This window comes from Alligator mississippiensis, chromosome 2 (genome assembly GCF_030867095.1).
Source record: "Alligator mississippiensis isolate rAllMis1 chromosome 2, rAllMis1, whole genome shotgun sequence".
NCBI classification, from domain to species: Eukaryota; Metazoa; Chordata; order Crocodylia; family Alligatoridae; genus Alligator; species Alligator mississippiensis.
The window spans coordinates 51,175,421-51,194,490 of record NC_081825.1 but is presented as its reverse complement, the minus strand read 5'-3'; the positions used below and the strand labels follow the sequence as shown (position 1 = coordinate 51,194,490).

Sequence of the window (19,070 nt, the reverse complement as noted above, 5' to 3'; positions counted from 1 at the left end):
AGAAGAGATCAGAATAAAAACCCTGTAAGAAAAGGGAAGGAAACCCAGAAAGACAACTTAACCTTATAAGAACCCTGTATGAATAAAACATAAATTCTACTTAGTCTCAAATTTTAAATTGATAGTAATTTTTCCAACAATTATATTTTCTTTTTTGAAAATATTTAGCTGTACAAGCTTTATTTCAGAATACTCAAAAATTGTCCCATAGTCCAGAACAAACCTCTCACGTCTATTTTAAATCTAGGTTGAGACTACAAAAAGTGTGCATTAAGATCAGCCTAGTTGGGCTTTGCAAATACTTCTTCCACAGCCACCAAGCCCTCCAATAAAGTCTTTGACAAATCATCCAAAACAGAAACAGCACTTCTATCAAGAGAATAGCCTAGCCTACTAAGGAGTTATGGAAGAGACAAAACCTGAATAATGGAACTGTCAGCGTGGCAGAATAGATGCACTGAATTTTTTTGTAATGTTATAAATGTTTCAACTAAAAAAGGGTTTCCAGAGAAGATATTACATAGCAGATCAAAGTAATCCCACTAACATGCACCACTTGCTTTACGCTCCCTGCAATGAGGAGTCTAAATTATGAGAACTTTTAAATTGATTATGAACCTGTAACAACTCCAAATCAACAACTCCATCCCACACACACTTACTACTTATTAATAATACTTGCTTATAAATGTTTATAGAACTGGGCTTTTATTTTGGAGTTACTCTATTCTCCTGGGCCATGGTTAATTCAATTATTTCCTGCAACTAATAACTGTACTTTGTTTTGTTACTGCAGTCATGTCACAAACTTTCAGATATCATCACTGTAAAGACTGCAGCAGCAAATCATTTCCTTGAAGACCTGTGGATACGGCTTGAGAAATGGAAATTGCTTAAGAATTTAGGGTATTCATAAATAGAGAAAAGGAATAAGTAACACTTCATCCTGAAGTTTCCTTTAAAAGATAATCTTGTAAGTACTAGTGGCAGACTCAAAGATACCAAGCCTAAAACTTACATTTGTAAGAGGCCACAAGTGCAGGCCACGGCCTCAAACTTAGGCTCACAAATAAAAACTTGTCCTTGTAACTTGCCTCAAACTGAAAACACAAAAAGCAGATAAAGTTTTTCTGGAGGAAAGGTAGTAGTTTGTATTCCCTTACCAACCATACAATAAATTCTTTATAATTTTACTTGTTTTTGTATCCAAGAAGAGGAGGCAGGACAGAGACTGAAACTGTATAGCTGCCCAAATATCACGGAGACATTATTATTTAGAATCTCTTTGAACAAGATGCAATACCATTTAAAGTGGGAATGTAACAAAGTCACTCCTAAAAGAATCAGATCCTCAGTATTTCAATAAAATTCTCAGACCACCAATATGAGCACAGATAATAAAATATCACCCAATTTATATGCAATATTACACTATCCATTAGAAAAATCAATCCAAAGTCACATTACAATATGTTGTGCATTTCACAGTTTTAAAACTTTGGATCTTGCAACAGAAAGTTGCCTTATCACAGTATTAGTTCTACATATGCTACCAGATCACTGTGAAACTACAATCTACTTTAGAAATATTAACGCATATGTGTTAGTCAGATGATTTCCCAAGATTTCCATATGGGAGGAGTGATTGAGCATATCCAGATAACTGAGAGAATTCATATTCATATCAAATCTAATTGGGTAGTGAGCACATTCCTAAACCAAGACAAAACACATTTTTTAAAACTTTTTTTTTTTTTTTTTTTTTTTTTTACCTGTTGTGCATAGAATGCTGCCACAGGCTTCATACCCATGCAATATGCCTCCCCTGCCTTTTTCAGACACTCCTGTCTCTTGTGCTGATGTAAGACAGCTTCTGCTCTAAAATCATCATATCCAGGGTACTCAATGTCTTGAAACGTCATCTTACTCATAACATCTTCATCTTCCTTGAACTTCTTTGCCTGTAACAGGTAACATTTACTGGAAAGGCCGAGTCCAAATTAAGCCCTTTACAAGGCTTCTACTGATCTCACTGGAGCAGTAATTGCCTGGAACATTCAGCTATGTGCTGCTTATTCATTCCAGTGGGGCAAACACTAAGTACATCACAGGAAAACAAGCATGAGAGAAGACATCAATATATCAAAAGACCAGACCAGTAACAAGTGAAAATACGTTCCCTTTGGTACTTATGTGTAAAATGTAAATTCATGTCCAGTTTAGCTGTTTATTATTGAAGTATTTTACAAGCAGCTGTAAGCCACCTCTAAGAGGATGGTATTGATAATGACCCTAACTGAATAAATAAGTTGCTGTGGTCAGTTAAACTGAAAACTACTGAAGTTTCTTAGAACAATGTACTATTTTAATATAGAAGGAAAAAAATTATTTTTATATTTCATCTTCCCATTTTTACAGCATGAGCTATTTGGTCCTTGCAACAGGGGGGTTTTAAAACTTCAGATGGTTTTAAGTTTGACTAAACAAAAATGTGCTCCCCCTTTTAGCTAGTTGAGACTACTCCACATAGAGGCAGTTTTGCCTAGTGGATAAGATACCGCACTAAGATTTGGAGGACCTAGTTTTTAGTCGCAGCTCTCCCACAGGCCTGTTGCTATTAGCAACTCACTTCCTTTTTCAGTACCTCAGTTTACCCGTCTATAAAATGCATATAACAACACTGATCTCCTTATATTAAGTGCTTTGTGATCTATTCATGAGAAGTGTTACATGAGTGTAAGGTATTACATTAATCATAGGCAACATATATATTCAGACTTCTCAGGGAAAACATCCTTGTCTACACTACTCAATGCAAGGTCACTGAAACTAACCAATTTTATACACGCTGTGGCCATCATAGATTCCACCAAATTGCAATTGCAATTATGATCTAATTCTAAAAGTATTCAAAAAAGTATTTAAAATATTCTCTATACATCCCTAAAATGGAAAACACTATAAAAAGAGAGCCAACCAGATAAAGGCATTCTAACTGTAGGCTACAACATTTTGAGGTCCATTCCAGCCCTGGAATTCTATAAATCTGTTCTATCCTGAATATTTTTCCGATTAGTTGGAACTTCCTTGCCCTTTCCTCTTCTCTGCCTAATCTCAGCGGGCTTCTTTCCTTCATGAAGGACATGCATGTGTGACCAGTGAATATAGGTTAGCACTGGCCACCTAAAAAAATCTCTGTACTTCAAATTCTACGAACCCATGAATGTGAAATATTCGTGCGTACCATAACAAAGACAATTTGTGTATGCTGAAATAAAACATACATATTATGGCTTCAGTGACAGGATTTAAGTATACAGATTAGTAATAATTCAAAAAAACCTTTTTATCTCGGTTCTTCACTGTACTGCAGGAAGGGAGGGTTTCACTTTGCTGAACAGCCCCTTGAGCAACAACTGTTCTTACAGGATCTGCCTCCAGGACACAGTTCAAAAATTGCTCAGTCTGTTCTAAAGAATAACTGTAGAAAATAATTAATATAAAATACAATTAATGGGACATTGTTATCATACATGCCACTTTACTAAAAAGCTTTTCCTGTTACTTCTTAAACATTAAGGCAACAGCATAATACTTAGCCAAATATGAAAATCAGTCTAAGAGTAAATTTACACTGCAATTGCATCTTGGCAGGTCAAATTAGCCATGATGTCACAGCTAGATGACCACCACTATGCAAGCTAGAGAGTTAGAAAGAAAAGTCATACCACTAGTCTAAAGCTAGTTTGGGTACTTCTGCACTATATTGTGTCCACTTCTCTAGTTAGAGTGGAAACACACAGCTACTTTCAGTCAGCCTTTTATGGAACAAGTGACCCCTGAGCCTGCTACTGAAACTCTGGCAGTATTCTGTCTGACTCAGTTTCATCAATAATGTGAAACAATGTCTCCTCAAAAGGCAGGAAACAACAGGAAGAAAGACTTACAAATTAAATACATTTTTGTGAAAAGGCTCAAAAACAACGCAGAGAATTTAGAAGGGGAAGAGCTTGGGAGGAAAGGAAGAAACAAATACAAAGATGCAGGCATAAGTGGAGTTGTGTTTGGCTTGACAGGGAAGCCAGAAATCTTCTACTTGACAAAAAAATGAAAGAACACCATTGAATAGATTCATAGAAGGCTTGAGCAGCAGTCAGTTCAGACAGATTAAACAAAGGTTACAGAGGTGGTTTCAGTAGTCATGGAGGGACAAGTGTTTGACCTCTAGAGAAAATAGAAAGAATGACCAAGCTGAGATTCTGTAGAGAAAGGACCTAAAGGATCTGATGTCAGCCTGAATGTGTAGGAGAATCCCAGAGGGTGCAAACCCGTATGAAAAGAAATATAACAAGGGTTGTCAAGCAAAATGCCAACAGAAGAAGGAAGAATGTTTTAGGGGAAAAAATGAAACTCAGTTTTCTCTATTTTGAGTTCAAAGTAGTAAATGAACATCTAGGAAGATGCTGAAAGATAATCAGAAGCAAGAACAAGTGGAAGGAGAAATAACTCTGCCTCTATTACAGACTTCTTCAGAGTTGCTATAGAAAACAATGGAGTATTAGCTACTGCTGTCAAGTGAGATGTGTTTTCTTCCACTGCACTGTTCCCATTTCCTGCCAATTTGACCAATATGCTCCTCCGGATGGCTGTTGCTGGAATTAGCAAAGCCACCGGTCGGGAGGGGCCAGCAATTATGCCAGATATCAATAACATCTAACAAATACAGGGGAAGGGAAGGGAAGTGAAGTGAACAAAGTCAGGGAGTAGTTTTGTCCTCAAACCAATAAGGGGAAAATAAGCAAAAACTTTATGTATGAATTTCAGGGACGGGAGTAGGAGGGAAACTTTCACTCTTAAGTGCCCCTCATTGGCAGGCATCAGTCTCAGGAAACCACAAAGACTGCGCTTTTGGTGGGTTACCAGGTACCACCACAGCTTCGTGTGTCTGAGGAGTCTGACACGTGACAAGCAGACTGTGGCAAGTTGCACATACAAACCTGGTTGAGCTTGCACCAGCATGCCAAGTACCATCTTGTCTTGCCTGCCTCTGTCACCTCCTCTCTATCTCATCACTGACCCCTTCCATCTCAAAGCAACATAGGCCCTGCTTCATGGCGGCTTTCCACTTGCAGTGGTCCAAAGTGATTGATTCCCAGTGTTGGCCATCAATGCGCAGTTCACAAAGGTTTTTCTTGCAGACATCAACAAAACAGAGTTTAGGCCATCCAAGCTGATGTTTGCCAGTGGCCAGCTCACCACAGAGTATGTCCTTGGGGATTTAGCCATCGCTCAAACAATTTGCATGTCCGTACCAATGAAGGCAACTCCATCACAAGAGCAGATTGATTTACAAATTCTTCCGAACATGACCCATCAAACTGCACTGTTGCATACATACTTATGTGGAAGGACTTGATGCTCAGGAGCTTAGGAAGGCAGCCAATCATCTTCAGGATTCAGAAAAAATCACCTCTGCTGACCAAACCAAAAGCTCCGTTAAGATCGACAAATGCCATATATGTACAGAGATTTCCTTTGTTCACGGCATTTTTCCTGTAGCTGTTTCAAGGAAAATATCATATTCATCATGGATATACCAGATCTGAAACCACATTGATACTGAGGGTAGACTCTGTCTGCAAGAGTCTGAAGTCTTAAAAGGACAAGTTTGGCAGTTTCCCAATGATGCGAAGCAAGGAAATTTCGCGATAGTTACTGCAATCAGTCATTTGTTTTTGCGTAACTATGCTTGCATCCTGCACATCTTGAGGAACTTCGCCTTCTCTCCAACACATACATCTTAATTCATGCAGATGGAGGAGAAGGATGGATTTCCTGCACTTAATAACTTTAGCCGTTATACAATCTTCGCCTGGGGCTTTACCAGAAGCAAGCTGATCAATGGCTTTTTCTACTTCGATGACAGTAGGTTCATTGTCAAGTACTGTCAGGGTTGAGAGGTCTTCAAGTGCATCTAGAGCGGAGTCACAGACCACATTTTCTCTGCGAGAGTAGAATTCTAAGTAACGTTCAACCCATTGATCCATATGCTTATTGTGGTCATTTAAAGAGAGAATCTTCCCCAAAACAAGCCCAAGAGCTTTCCTGATGCCCCCATACTTTGCTTGCATGTTGCCTCAGTCAGCAGCTTTCTGGATACTTCTGCATAGTTGTAGCCAATAAATGTTTGCACACCATCTTGCTGTACATTTGACCTTTTGCTAGATCTCTCTAAGTGCCTGCAAGCTGAAATGGCTAATGTCACACTTATATTTAAGGAGAGTTGACCATTTCTTTTCTGCAGCTGAGTTCTCATTGAATCAACTGTTTGAGGTGTGATGCAAGGTACCACAAGTGTCCAAGACAAGTTGATAGTTGGCTCCTTTGAGCTGAACCCATTTCTCCTCATCAGTATTATACAGCTTAAAAGATGATGGAGCCCCAGAAAGAGTTTTGAATTGAGATGTGATTGATTGAGACAATTTTGATGAATTGAGATGATATGGTCATATTGAATGAAATAGTTTGAATGTTTGTAAAGGTTGCCCATTAGCCAGTTTCAGGAAGAAGATAAGATTTATCTCCTTATCTAAGTCATTGTTTTTGGACTATGTGCAAAAGGTCCTGACTTCGCTTAAAGTCTTAATTTAAATTTTATCTTTAGAAGTCTTTTACAAAAAGAGCAAATATCCTGAGTTCCGAGAGATCAAACCCTAGGGCCTTTTGGAAAGATTGGTAAGAAAAGGGCATTTGCAGTGATATGGAAGTTTCCCAAGAGTAATTAAAATGATTAACAAAGAAAACTAATTACTAAGCAAAAGAATCTGTTGAGTAAGATCCGAGCCCAAATTTGGGAGTAGTGACAGGCTTGAGTAGGAGTGGCCCATTGACGGCAGCTCACTCAATAAAAACTGTAACTTACTGTCCCAATTTGGAGGTGACTTCACTTGCAGAACAACAAAGGAAGAATCACAAGCGTAGGCCAGATCAGACTGATCACCTGAACCAACCTCTCCGTGAACACGAATCTTAGTTCACGCTGAAGCTGCAGAGCGCCCAAAAGGGATTGAAGGAAGGGGACTTAGTCCTATCACTGCTGAGCCCAGCTCATTGAATCGTATTGCTGAGGCCAGCCTATTGAATTGTATTGCTGAGGCGAGCCCATTGAACCGTACTACTGAGGCCAACCCATTAAATTGTACTACTGAGGAATGAAACCATTTTTTGGTATTTGGCTTCTCGGAATTCTAGGATTGTAAGTATATTATGAAAATAATAGTAATGATTCAAATTTAACTCTTAGTTGTAATTGTAGTTGTTTTTGTAACACTAATTCTTATAGCATTGTTTGGGAAGGAAGTGCATTCGGAGCTAATATATGTAGTTATTGTGTTCTTAATGTTTGTGGTATTTCTTAAAGCTAAGCAGTGTTATATACGTAGCAAAGAATTTTAAAATAAAATTGTGTTGTATGAATTAAGTGTGTAATCATTGTGAAATCGTGCAATCAGCTAACTACTCCCCCAGCCAGTGCATCAAAACGAATCAGTAAATTGTGTGGGATTTTCTCTATTCCATAACCCACTAGAGACAGATATGATATTTAATCATAGCTAAATATAATATTTGTTATTTTGCTATTCTTTTGAAAATATCCTTTTCTTGCACTTAATCATGACAGAATAACCATGTACGTAAAAAAGTATTATGCAACATTTCACAAAGGAACACAGGAAACATGTAAAGATCTCTCACTTGTTATCCTTGAAGATGTCCCTTAAAAAGTTTTGATTAATGGTTGGAAACATCTCAAAGAGTTGCTTCTCCTTCAATTTGGCAGCACAATCTTTTCTAGCCATGCAAGCGGCACGTTTCTAATCCAGAAAGTAAAACAAAATAACGCCCCCACATTATCATTAGAGGAATCTATATCAGTAACAGAACTGATTCAGTAATGTGTTTCATTTGTCACGACTACACAGAAAAAAACCTAACCAATCTATACACCCATGATAAAAAAGAAAATAATTGTATTTCAGTAGCAGCCATGCATTTGCACTGATGAACAGAAAGGATATCATGCTGCCACAGTCCCAATCATTTAGGGTGACTGAGCTACAGCTCCTTTAATTTGTTAAAAGGCAGATGGTAGAGCATTTCTTGAAAGGAGCTTTTAGTTTAGGCATCTGCTGTTCAAGCTAAATCCAGATTTCTTAAGGTTCCAGGAATGTTGGAACACCCTTCTTTAGTTAAAAGCTGAAATAAAACTGATATTTCCAGCACCCACATTTTTTTAGTCTGAGTGACCAAAGCAAAACCAAATCCCATTAATCCAAGCTGAAAACTATTTATGGACACCATAGTTATAACTGTACATGCAGCTCATGGAAAAGAACCCACAACTCTGATTATAAACCTTTATTTTTAAATGTTTGATCTATGTAAGCAGAAATGGGATTTCCTTTTAGAACAGGTGCTTAAAGGCAACAGGGAGACTTATAAAGTAATACAGTTACACTGGTCTTGCACTGGCTCCAGCAGAAGGCAGTGGCATACACACTCACTCTTGTTACATAACTATCAGCTCCACATTAAAGACAGGAAAAAAATGGATACTAGAAAAATGAAAAAGAACAAAACTGTATGGAAGAATTAAAAAACCTTTTCTAAAAAGGCAGTATGAAACAACAGAAAAAAGTGAAATCTTAACTCATTTTCATTAGTAACGATGTGGGTTCTTTGTAAAAAGTATTAAAACCAGGCAAATCCATTTTTAAATGAGCATCGTATAGTGCTAATTAACAATTTTGGCAAAGGTTTCTCACAAAAAAATGCATAAAAATCAATTTAATAAACTTTTTTTAATGTGAAAACCAAAAATGCAGCTCAACCAAATGCTAACCTGTTCACTGAAATCCAGCATGATCTGTGTGTGAAACAAGACATTAAACTTTTAAATAACAGATTTATTTTAGTAGGAAAAAACCTGTCTTTTATCTAGGATCCTAAATACACTGTTGCTATTACAGAATCACTTATAAAACTAGCTATCCATCAGTCTCAGAAGGTCAGCATTAGTCAGGCAACATGAAAACAGGCAACCATAGATGCAAAATATGCCTTCCAAATTTACCAGATTAAAAAAAATAACAGGCATCATAAAATGTAAAAATATTCATACCAGGTCCTGTTTCTCTTGTAAAGCAATTTCTTCACATATTATTTCTCTGAGTGATACTTTCTGTGTTTGTGCATTCCAGTGATCCATAAAAGGGAAAACTTCTGGTGCTGCTGAATTTTTAATCTGTGTGGTGTTAGATGAAGATGAGGCCCAAGTCATTTTCTTCTTCTGCAGTCTACTGTCTGTGCTCTGAGATAAGAATGTGCCCGAGTCATCTAAATCTAACTGCTCAATCAGCGTGGGACCTTCCAAAAAGCAAAAACCCAAAGGTGACAGAACGAAACACTCAACAATATATTTAATCAAAGCATAGCCATAAATAACTGCATGCATTTTACACATTTTTTTTGTAATTTACTTATAATTCATTAATATCTACTTTATCTAAGCATTTTCTAGCAAAAATATTACCTTACTTTAATCATCTCTCTGCCTTCCCTTCCCTCTTATCCCTTTGCCTCTTTCTTCAAAAGTCTAATCAGGCTTCATTTTAATTCTAGAAAGTAAATATCTGACATTTAAGCACTGAAAACTTACAACTAAAGACAATGAAAAATTCAAACACTGACAACTAACCCTCAATCACAAATGAGTAACTAGATGAAAATGGGCAGTTTTGGGGGGTTTTTTGTTGTGGGGGGGGGTGTTGATTCAGTTACTTCCATGCATTCACCTTTTTCAACACCTTATTATTCAACAAGTTGATCCTATGTTTCTATGGCTGATATTAATGGCACAGCTTAGTCAGTAAACCAACAGCATTTTTAAGAATCTGCTTATGATGTGAATTGTGGGCTATTGTCAGAACCAAGGTTTAGGGTAAAGGAAAGGGGATGCCCTAGCAAATGATTCTTTTTGGGAAACTGAGGGCTCAATAATGGATTAGCCAATTCATCACCCTTTGAAACAGAGCGACATGCATTTGCCCCAAATTAAATCAATCCTCCTAATCAGAATGGATGGAAGGGATGAATGCCAAGGTTCCCTTGCAGAAGGCTAACTCCACAAATGGCAGTTGCCTGATATACAGTGCACCCTATATCAGCTGAGACTGTGCCTTTCCAACATTCATGCACACCCAGCTGTAGTTTGGCCTGAAGTACTTTGATCTTAGAAATATGCAAAAGTCAGTCACCACAGCACTTCAGTGCTGCTATTATAATTAACAGTTTTAGCTAATTTGTTTACAATGCCACTGCTTCCACTGAGAGAATGGTAGGCACCTTAGCTTAATAAAAGAAGCACTCAGTTCTCATGAATTAATCTTACTGTCATTTTAATTTTAAGAACAGGGCATTTCTATAAGAGTGTAAGGCAGTAGTTTGCAAACTTTTTAAAGGCTCAGAACTTTTGCATATCACTTCTGCCACAGAACCCTTCTGTCCCTGGCTCTACTGCTACACATGTCAGCTCACACTGTTCAGGCAACCTGGTCCTGCAGTGGCAGTGCACTGCCTCGGGGGTAACGCCTACTCTCTGCCATTACCCCCAAATAACTTTATGGAAGCCCTGATGACCTATGAAAACCCCCCGGGTTCCATGGAAGTTTGAAAACCACTGCTGTAATGAAAGTGTGTACTGTACCTTCCACAAGCAGTTTATATGATCCATCTTCTTTCCTTCGCCGCTTCTAAATACAATTATTGAAAAAAATAACTGAGAGTTAATGAAACACAGATATAGATTCCCCACCAATGAAACACAAGAAATATTATCTTCCAGGTAAACTCTTTTCACATTAATTTATAATAGCTTTAAATATATATATTTTACATTTCATGCATGTATCAACAGATAAGAATAGATTAAGAGGTAAAATTTTGAAAATAAAATTACTTTTCAAATAGAGCAGAGAAAAATAATTTATGCTAAGATATTGAATCAGATTTCATAATTATTAGATAAATTATTCTATGTTGCATCTCCAACTACCCTTCCAATTTTGCAGTTTGAGGCATTATTTCAATTAGGAATATAAACATCTTGTAAAAAAAATTCTGGCAAATACCTAAAGAGAAACAAATAGACTGACAAAGCACAAGTGTACATTTTCATAAGAAAGAACTCAACAGACCATAATAGATTCTTTCCATTTCTCATGAATCACTTTTGCCAGATTCAGATCTATATGAACCACACAATCCTCAAGCGTTAATGATCCTTTTGAAAGAAAGAAAATATACTCATTACAACACTGTATAAAGGTTAGTTTAACCAAATATAGGACTGCAATTTGCATTTACAGGTCATACCTGAAAGAAGTGCAACTGCTAAGTTAAACAAAGACATTCTCCCCACAGAATTCATAAACCAGCACTCAAATTGTGAAGGTCAACTTATTAAGAACTGCATCTTCCATAATCTTAAGTACTAAATGAAGCTCTTTTATAGTTTTTGGGGGTATTGTTAAGCATAATTTCTTATATATTCATCACTGCTTTTCTTTTTTTGTTTTTTTTGCAGCCAATTTTTAACCTTGTGACCAATTGCAAAACTGCATTTCCCTTCATTTAATTCCTGCCTGCAGATAGTCCTAATTAACACAATACAATAATGTGAGCACAACTGCCCTAATGTGGGCACAACTGCCCAGGCACCCCCTCCATGGATCATTCCCAAATTAGAGAAATATTTTTCCAGGAAAAGAAAAACATAAGGTGCCACTTTCTACTCCAATGAGGACCAACCTTTTGGCAGGCATGCCACAAATTAGCCCCTCACCCCCCCTGAGTGCTACTCCAATCCACTTCCCCTATCCTGATCCCCAGCAGGTATCAATTTCCCCTATCCTGCTGTTACCAGCCCTGTGATCCCCGGCTGATCTACTACTCCGCTCCCTGCTTCCTTCCTTGTGCTCGGTGCCCAACCTGCTCCTTTGCTTTCTTCTCCCAGCTCCCCCACCACATCCCACCCACGCTGCACATTAGCCACTCCTGTTCTAATCAAATAAGCAGAAGTGATCATGGCAACTGTGTGATAAAGCTTTTCCTACAAACACCTGTTATACCCAACAACCTCTAAAAAAGAAAAAGACACTGATATACAACACACAAAAAAACAGAACAGGCCCGAGACTTAATAGTACCCACACTCCTTTAAATGTGATAGAACATGTCCAGATCCACTGATAAACTGTAAATTCACATTCTATAACAAATATACTTTAGGAAAAGCAAAAAGGTTACTATATCTCATGGTGTCTTCCTTATTCCCCCTTTTCCTTGGATTTCCATTTTGTATCTTGAGGCATCTTCAGTTGTTTTCTCAGGTATTTTTTTAGAATTTTTCCACTCAGACTAGTACAACATCTTTTAAGAAAAAGTTTGCTCTAACACTTTCTTCAGCTTCCTCCTTCCTCATTTACTTCTACTTTTAAGATTTTCTGTCCCTTTTTTCTCCAGCCAACCACCACCTTTTTCCATCATCATCTCCCCAGCCTTAGCAGTCTGAAACTAGATTCTCCTGAACTGCAAGGCAAGCTCAAATATTCTCTTACGATATTACTTCAAATATGAATATGGGTAGAGCCGAAGAATTAAAAAGGGAAAATAGCTATACTTACTGCTATATTTTATTATGTTCCATCTGCAATTATATTATGAAGTAACAATAGATTTTGAATAGTGCCATTGTATCAAAGGCATTTCCCAAAGAAATCAGCATGGTAAAATATAAGATTAAATTTAAAAACACAAATAGACATATATTGCAAATATATGTTTATGAAGTAGTATGTCATTACCAGAGTCGATGCCAACTGGCCCAAATATTTCTTTCAGCTGAAGTGCCAGTTCGGCAGGTAATGTTAATTCTAGGCAATCTATATTCAAAGACTGAGAAGAAATTGATATCTTGGTTTTGTCTTCATTGCTATCTGAGATTTTACTTTCTTCTTTAACATTCCCAACAGATATCATAGGGTTCCCCTGAGTTTCTTTATCAGTCCTAAACTCTTGCTTGTCACTGGCAGGGTTCATCAAAGGTGCTTGATCCATTTGCAAGAAATTAATAATCGTTTTATCTACTTTGGGATTCTCTGGATCTCTTTCTGAAGGTTCACTGTCTCTATCCTTATTTAACTGAGGTTCCAAAATAGCAGAAGGAGAGCTAAAAACATTAGGAAAAGGCATAGATTCATATAAACCCACATCAGGCTGCAAGACTGGTAGCTTGTTTTCCACTTCATAAACCAGGCTTGTATCATTTAAGTTTACTTCCTGTGCCTCTGAAATGGATTGCTCCATTTCTGTTCCTGTAGTTTCTACATCAGTTTGAGAAGCAATGTCACTGGTATTTCTGGGTTCTACCAAAGAATTTAGTGAAAGGCTCATTAATGAATCGGATACTTCAGCATCTGTTTCAAGTATATCTGTAGTTTTACTCTCTGTATCAAAAATGGATAAATTATTGTCTTCTGCAAGTAGAACACCATCAGTCATAATTATTTCATTGATTTGTTCAGAATTATTCAGATTATCTCCACAGTTTGTATTTGCCTTGGAGTGAAGGTTGATGACCAGTGGTTCTGTTCCTTTTTCCTGTAAGCATTCAGTATCTTTGTCCTTATACAACTTTTCATCAGAATCCAGCAGCAGGCCAGTGGCCCAGACAATATCTTTATTGCATCTTTCATACAAGTCTTTCAGTGCTTCAAATGAAACGGAGCCAAAGAGTTTACAAAGAATATTAAGATTTTCAGATTCATCAATACTGGTAAGTTCACTTTCTTCTACATATGTGCTTTTATCATATGTAACTCTATACGGTATTTTTTCCAGAGAATCTGAAGCAGAATCCATATCTTTAGGTCTGAATCCATCTAGTCTACTATTTAATACTTTAGGACACTCAGAAATGATAATTTTCTTCTCTATTCTCCACAAGAGAGCAAAATCCTGTGGCTCGGTTTGCGTATAGCTGCTCAGTTGTTTATATGCATGTCTTTCCAGGTTTTCTTCCAGTGAATTAGGAGTAGACAACTGTTCCTCTGGCTTGGAAAGGGCCAAATCATGGTTGGTAAACGTTACGGCTAATTTATGGTGTTTCCGAGTTCTCTTATTTTGTTGTGGCTTTCTCTCACTGACAATTTCACTAGTTACTGTTTCCAATTTGTGAAAATTTGACTTCTCTGCATCCTGTAGCTTTTCAATGCCCAAAGATGTTCCATGAAGCACATTCACTGTGCTGAGAGTGTTTTTGTGTATATCACATTTACTATTTCCAGCGTCATCAGGCTGGCTTTGACTTGTTTTTCGTGTTCTCCTTGATCTGTGCTGCCTCTGCTCTAAAGAGTTTGAAGCAGGCCAATCTCCCACCATCTCCAATTCTGCTGCTTTTGTTTCTGTACCACTAACAGAAGGAGTATCACAATGTAAAATTTCTTCCTGGTTTTTTTCACCAGGCTGAATATCAGCCAGGCCCACTTGTACCTCACATGATTCCAGAGGAGGCTGGCTGGTGGCTTTATTATCTTCATCACTAAACACAGATGATTTTTCTATTCTCCTAGTCCTTCTGGTTCTCTGCCCCATTGTCTGTTCCACAGGCCAATCACCTACAAAGTTTAATAACTCTGGCTTCACCGATGTAATTAAAAATGAATCATTTTGTTTCATAATGTCTTTTATTTGTATTAATTCTGGTTCTAATGGAATTTCAGTATACTGATCTACTTCACTTTGATCTTCAAGGATCTTGTTATCACTGTATTCTTGAACTGCTTCACAAGAGCATATATGCAAGCTTGTTGTCTCCTCAGATATGCCTATGTCAGTTTCACTTGCTTCTGTTTCAATAATTCTATGCATTTCTTCTGTTTTTTCATCTTTTTTCAACAGCACTTTTTCATCATGCTCTGACAAGTATATATCCATATTATCTGAAATAACACAACTATTTTCTAGTACTGAAGGTGTAGCAGATACAGATTTATCTTCAGCTAACTCAAGAGATGTCAAAAGAGAAGCCAAAGGTCTTTCTTCTTTCACATAACTATGAGTCTCTTTCTTTCTGTAAGACAAACATTACAATGAAAGATAACTGTATTGAAAACCAATTTTTAAAAAGAGACAATTTACCTCCCACTTGGGAACCTTTCTACTCCTGTTTGGCTACTAAATAAATTTACATTTAAATTCAAAAGTCATAAACATTTTGAAGGTGAGAACTATCTTCTTGTCTAGAATACTGTGTAATCACCAGGCTGAGATGCATTTCTAATTTTCACTCTGACATCCTAGTATCTAGCGAGAAGAAAACAGATTAAAAACCACTAGTTCAGACCTCAACTCCCCACTTAAAAAACAAGATTTTATTTGATGAATACCCCTTCTCGACTCCAAACTGAGGTTAAAAGTTTATCTTCCTAATAGTCTCTCTCTTTCCGTGTCCTGTATGCAACTTCCCAAAGGACCACTAACCTTTTGGATCAACACATCCAGTTACTGTGCTCAAATTTCATGAATGTCACCAAAGTCAGATGTTCAATAATTCTAGAAATTAAAAGGTAACGGTTCCAGCAAGGTCCTTACTATCATGTGATCTTTCACTCTATTAATTCTCATTCCTGCTCTCCTTTAACTGTACCGCCTTGTAACAAGGAGCCAGAGGCTCCTGTTACTTCAAAGGAAAAAATGCAGCAGGCAGTGTAGCAGTGGAGGCAGGCAGCTGGGCAGGAACTAGCTGCACTGAAACAAGCAGCTGTGGGACAGATTCCAAGCAGCGTGAACATAAAGGCTGCAAGCAGCTAGGCTAAGCTGCAGCAGAGAGACAGGCTGACTATTAAGCTCAAGAGGAAACCCCTGTGCTTAGAGAGTCACCTAAAGGGGCAGTTCTCCAGAGCACACAAGCCCAGAACTAGAAGCAAGGCAAGCAGTCTGTTGTGCTCTACATGGGACCAAGTCCTGCCCAGTACCACCTGGGTCAGCACATACTATGCTCCCAGCATCCCTTTCCCCCTACCCGAGGGCACCAGCCCTGGCCAGCAGGCAAAGCTTCCAGGCAGGGCTGCTGCTGCCCAGGGAACTGCTGGACTCCCCTGGCCTCCAGCAACTCCTCCTCCTGTCCCTGCTGAGGTGCTCCAGGCAGCACATAGGGACAGGAAGGTGCAGTGCTGAGGGGAGCGGGGTGGGCTCTGCCTGCAGCTTGCTTTGGTACTGCTCTTGAATGGCTGGATGGGGGTGTGTGTGTGGATGGAGAGGGGGACATAAAGGAGTTTGGCTGTTCATAAAGCCCTGCCAGGCAGGCACGGGACAGAAAGGTGAGGTGGGAGCAGGAGCCAGCTTGGGCTTGATTCAGCCCTGCTGGGCAGGCACAGGACAGGCAGGTGGGGCAGGAGCAGCAGCAGGAGCCAGCACGAGCTTAGTGCAGCCCCAGCAGGCAGACACGTGGAGTGGAAGCAGCAGCAGGAGACAGCACAAGGTCCACCGCAGCCCCATCCAGCAGGTGTAGGACACAAACCAAGAGAGCCAGTGGTGCCAGGCTCGGCTCCCAGTCATCCCTCACCCGCCCAGGGGTTTCTCTTGCTGCCCACCCACCGGCAGCAGCTGCTTTCCCACACTTTGCAGCACAGTGAGAGCCAGGCAAGTGTTGCTCTCCTCCCCCTTCCCCTACCTGCGGTGGGGCTGGGCTCAGCCACATCACTAAGAGTGTGCAGGGGGGAACTCATCACACACGCACACCCAACCCACCCCCACCCAACACACGCACCCATGCCCCCTCACACCCCACCTCCCATCATACCCGCACACACACCCAATGCTGTCTACCTCACATCCCAACCACACCATATTCTCACACAACATCTACAGCCCCCCCATACATCCCACACACACCCTCACCCACACACAACCCTTACCCCCACCATACTCCCTACACCTCAACCACAACCCCCCACACACATCCCCACACCCATACCTTCCCACACACACACACACACACACACACACACACACCCTACCATGCCCCCACACCCCCCCACCATACCCACACACACATCCAACACTCCCACACACCCATGCCAACCACACATCTCACACCCCTACATATATCCACTCATACATCACACGCACACCCCACCTGCACCATACCCACACCCCACACACATACCCAGCACCCCCCATCCCCCACATGCGCACACACACACACACACACACACACACACACACACACACACACAGACACACATCCAGCAGTCCCACACACCCCACACCTCAACCACAGCCACCCCACACACACCTCACCTCCTTACACACAATATATAAGCAACACCCCCCTCCCTCCCAAAAGAAGTACTTTCTGGGCATGGGGACAAATTTCTGGTGTCAAAGGTCAGGGAGCAGAACTGCCGGTCACAAGATCGTGACCAGGGGGCGGGGCAACCTTGTGGCCCTCGACACCTCACCAAATCTCGTTAAGAGTCCCTCCAGCTGAAATTATTGCCCACCCCTGAACTACACTGCAATACAGTCCTATTAAAGGAGTCCATTTTCCATACGCTATAAAAAACACATAATACATCATTTACTCAGAGACTTTCAACATTAATTGCTACAAAACATAATAAATATAATTTACATATGCCCCTTTAAACCTACACAACCATATATTGAATATAATTTAAAATATCAAACAGATTGCTCATTGCAGTTACACACACACGTCAGCTTGTGCTCCAGTATCCCACACAATAAGAAGATGCAGAACTCATAGGTACATTACATATAGGTGGAACTAAATTTTCAAAAAAAGTTATTAGGCACTTCATAAACAGCATACAAAATCTAAAGCATACATCCAACAGCATATTTCCAGGGCAGAAGAAAGCAAAAAGGACAAAATTAAGCTTGTAGGACACTGGCAATCAACTGGACTGATAGATTTCCATCCTGTGGTGGCTGACTCCTTTAACAGTTCATTTCTAAAATTCTTAAACTTTTAAAGAATAAAAAAGTCAATCTTACCCACAGTTTTCATCCTGAGTAGGTTCTTCATTCCAGATAGTAATCTCCAATTTGTCTGGGACTGGAGAATTCAAGATTGAATTAACACTAAGGCAACGTTCATACCGTTCCAACATTCTCTTGATCTTTTCTTTGGATACACCATGAATGTTACGCCTGGAGATTAAAATGAGATTAAAAAGGCAACAGTTTTTATTTTAATACTCAAAGAAAACAGCTAGAAGATGGAATGGTTTTTGTTTGTATTGTATGTTTTGCTTAATTTTCAATGCAATATTTACACTAAAGGCACTTATCTTTTTTACTACTGTCTGGAATGTGGCAAACCAGTACAGTTGCTCTTGGTTCACTTTCTGTCAGTGATGCATGGATTTAAAATGCATAGAGGAGATTTTGTTCAGTCCACCTTCTCTGGGCTACCTTCTGGTACTGTTCAGTTGAGCAGAAGCTGCCATGAAGGAAACAAACAAATCTGCCTCTTGTTATAGCTACATGCCAACATATGCCAACAACTTTGGATAGGATTTTACACTGCCTTTATTATATCACAGAAAACAAGTTGCTTGATCTAGCACAAGTAAAACCTAGCTAAAGCTGCAAACTGCACGAAACTGGAAGAAGACCTGAGTTAAGTTCCAGCAGCAGGAGAAACTGTTTCTGTATCCACCAACCCAGGACTGCTTCAGAAGGATCCCTATAAGCACCTGGGATCTGTAAGTATCATCAGTTAAGCACTTAAGATGGCACAGGAAGAGTGTAACCAAGCATCTACTGGTGGCTCAGAAGAGTTGGTTCACAGGGGCTTCTCTCTCTCATATCAAGTAGTGCTGACTGCTCCAATCTAAAAGTTATGAGGGACATTCTGGGTCAGGGAAGGCTAACTATGGAGCAGAACAGCCAGAGAGATGCAAGAAGAGACTCAGAATGAT

The 19,070-nt window shown here is 39.4% G+C and overlaps 1 protein-coding gene across 2 annotated transcripts in view; it reads right to left on the bottom strand.

Moving 5' to 3' along the window:
• The window catches only part of N4BP2 (NEDD4 binding protein 2), a 62,149-nt gene that overhangs the window by 12,138 nt on the left and 30,941 nt on the right, over nt 1-19,070 (bottom strand). For both annotated transcript variants that reach the window (XM_019480718.2, XM_019480724.2), the window contains exons 9-16: nt 18,142-18,297; nt 12,924-15,190; nt 11,256-11,341; nt 10,766-10,811; nt 9,182-9,426; nt 7,756-7,874; nt 3,343-3,481; nt 1,773-1,961 (exon numbers count right to left, since the gene is read on the bottom strand). In XM_019480718.2, the coding sequence (XP_019336263.1) occupies nt 1,773-1,961; nt 3,343-3,481; nt 7,756-7,874; nt 9,182-9,426; nt 10,766-10,811; nt 11,256-11,341; nt 12,924-15,190; nt 18,142-18,297 (3,247 nt within the window). The remainder of the gene's footprint in view (nt 1-1,772; nt 1,962-3,342; nt 3,482-7,755; nt 7,875-9,181; nt 9,427-10,765; nt 10,812-11,255; nt 11,342-12,923; nt 15,191-18,141; nt 18,298-19,070) is intronic.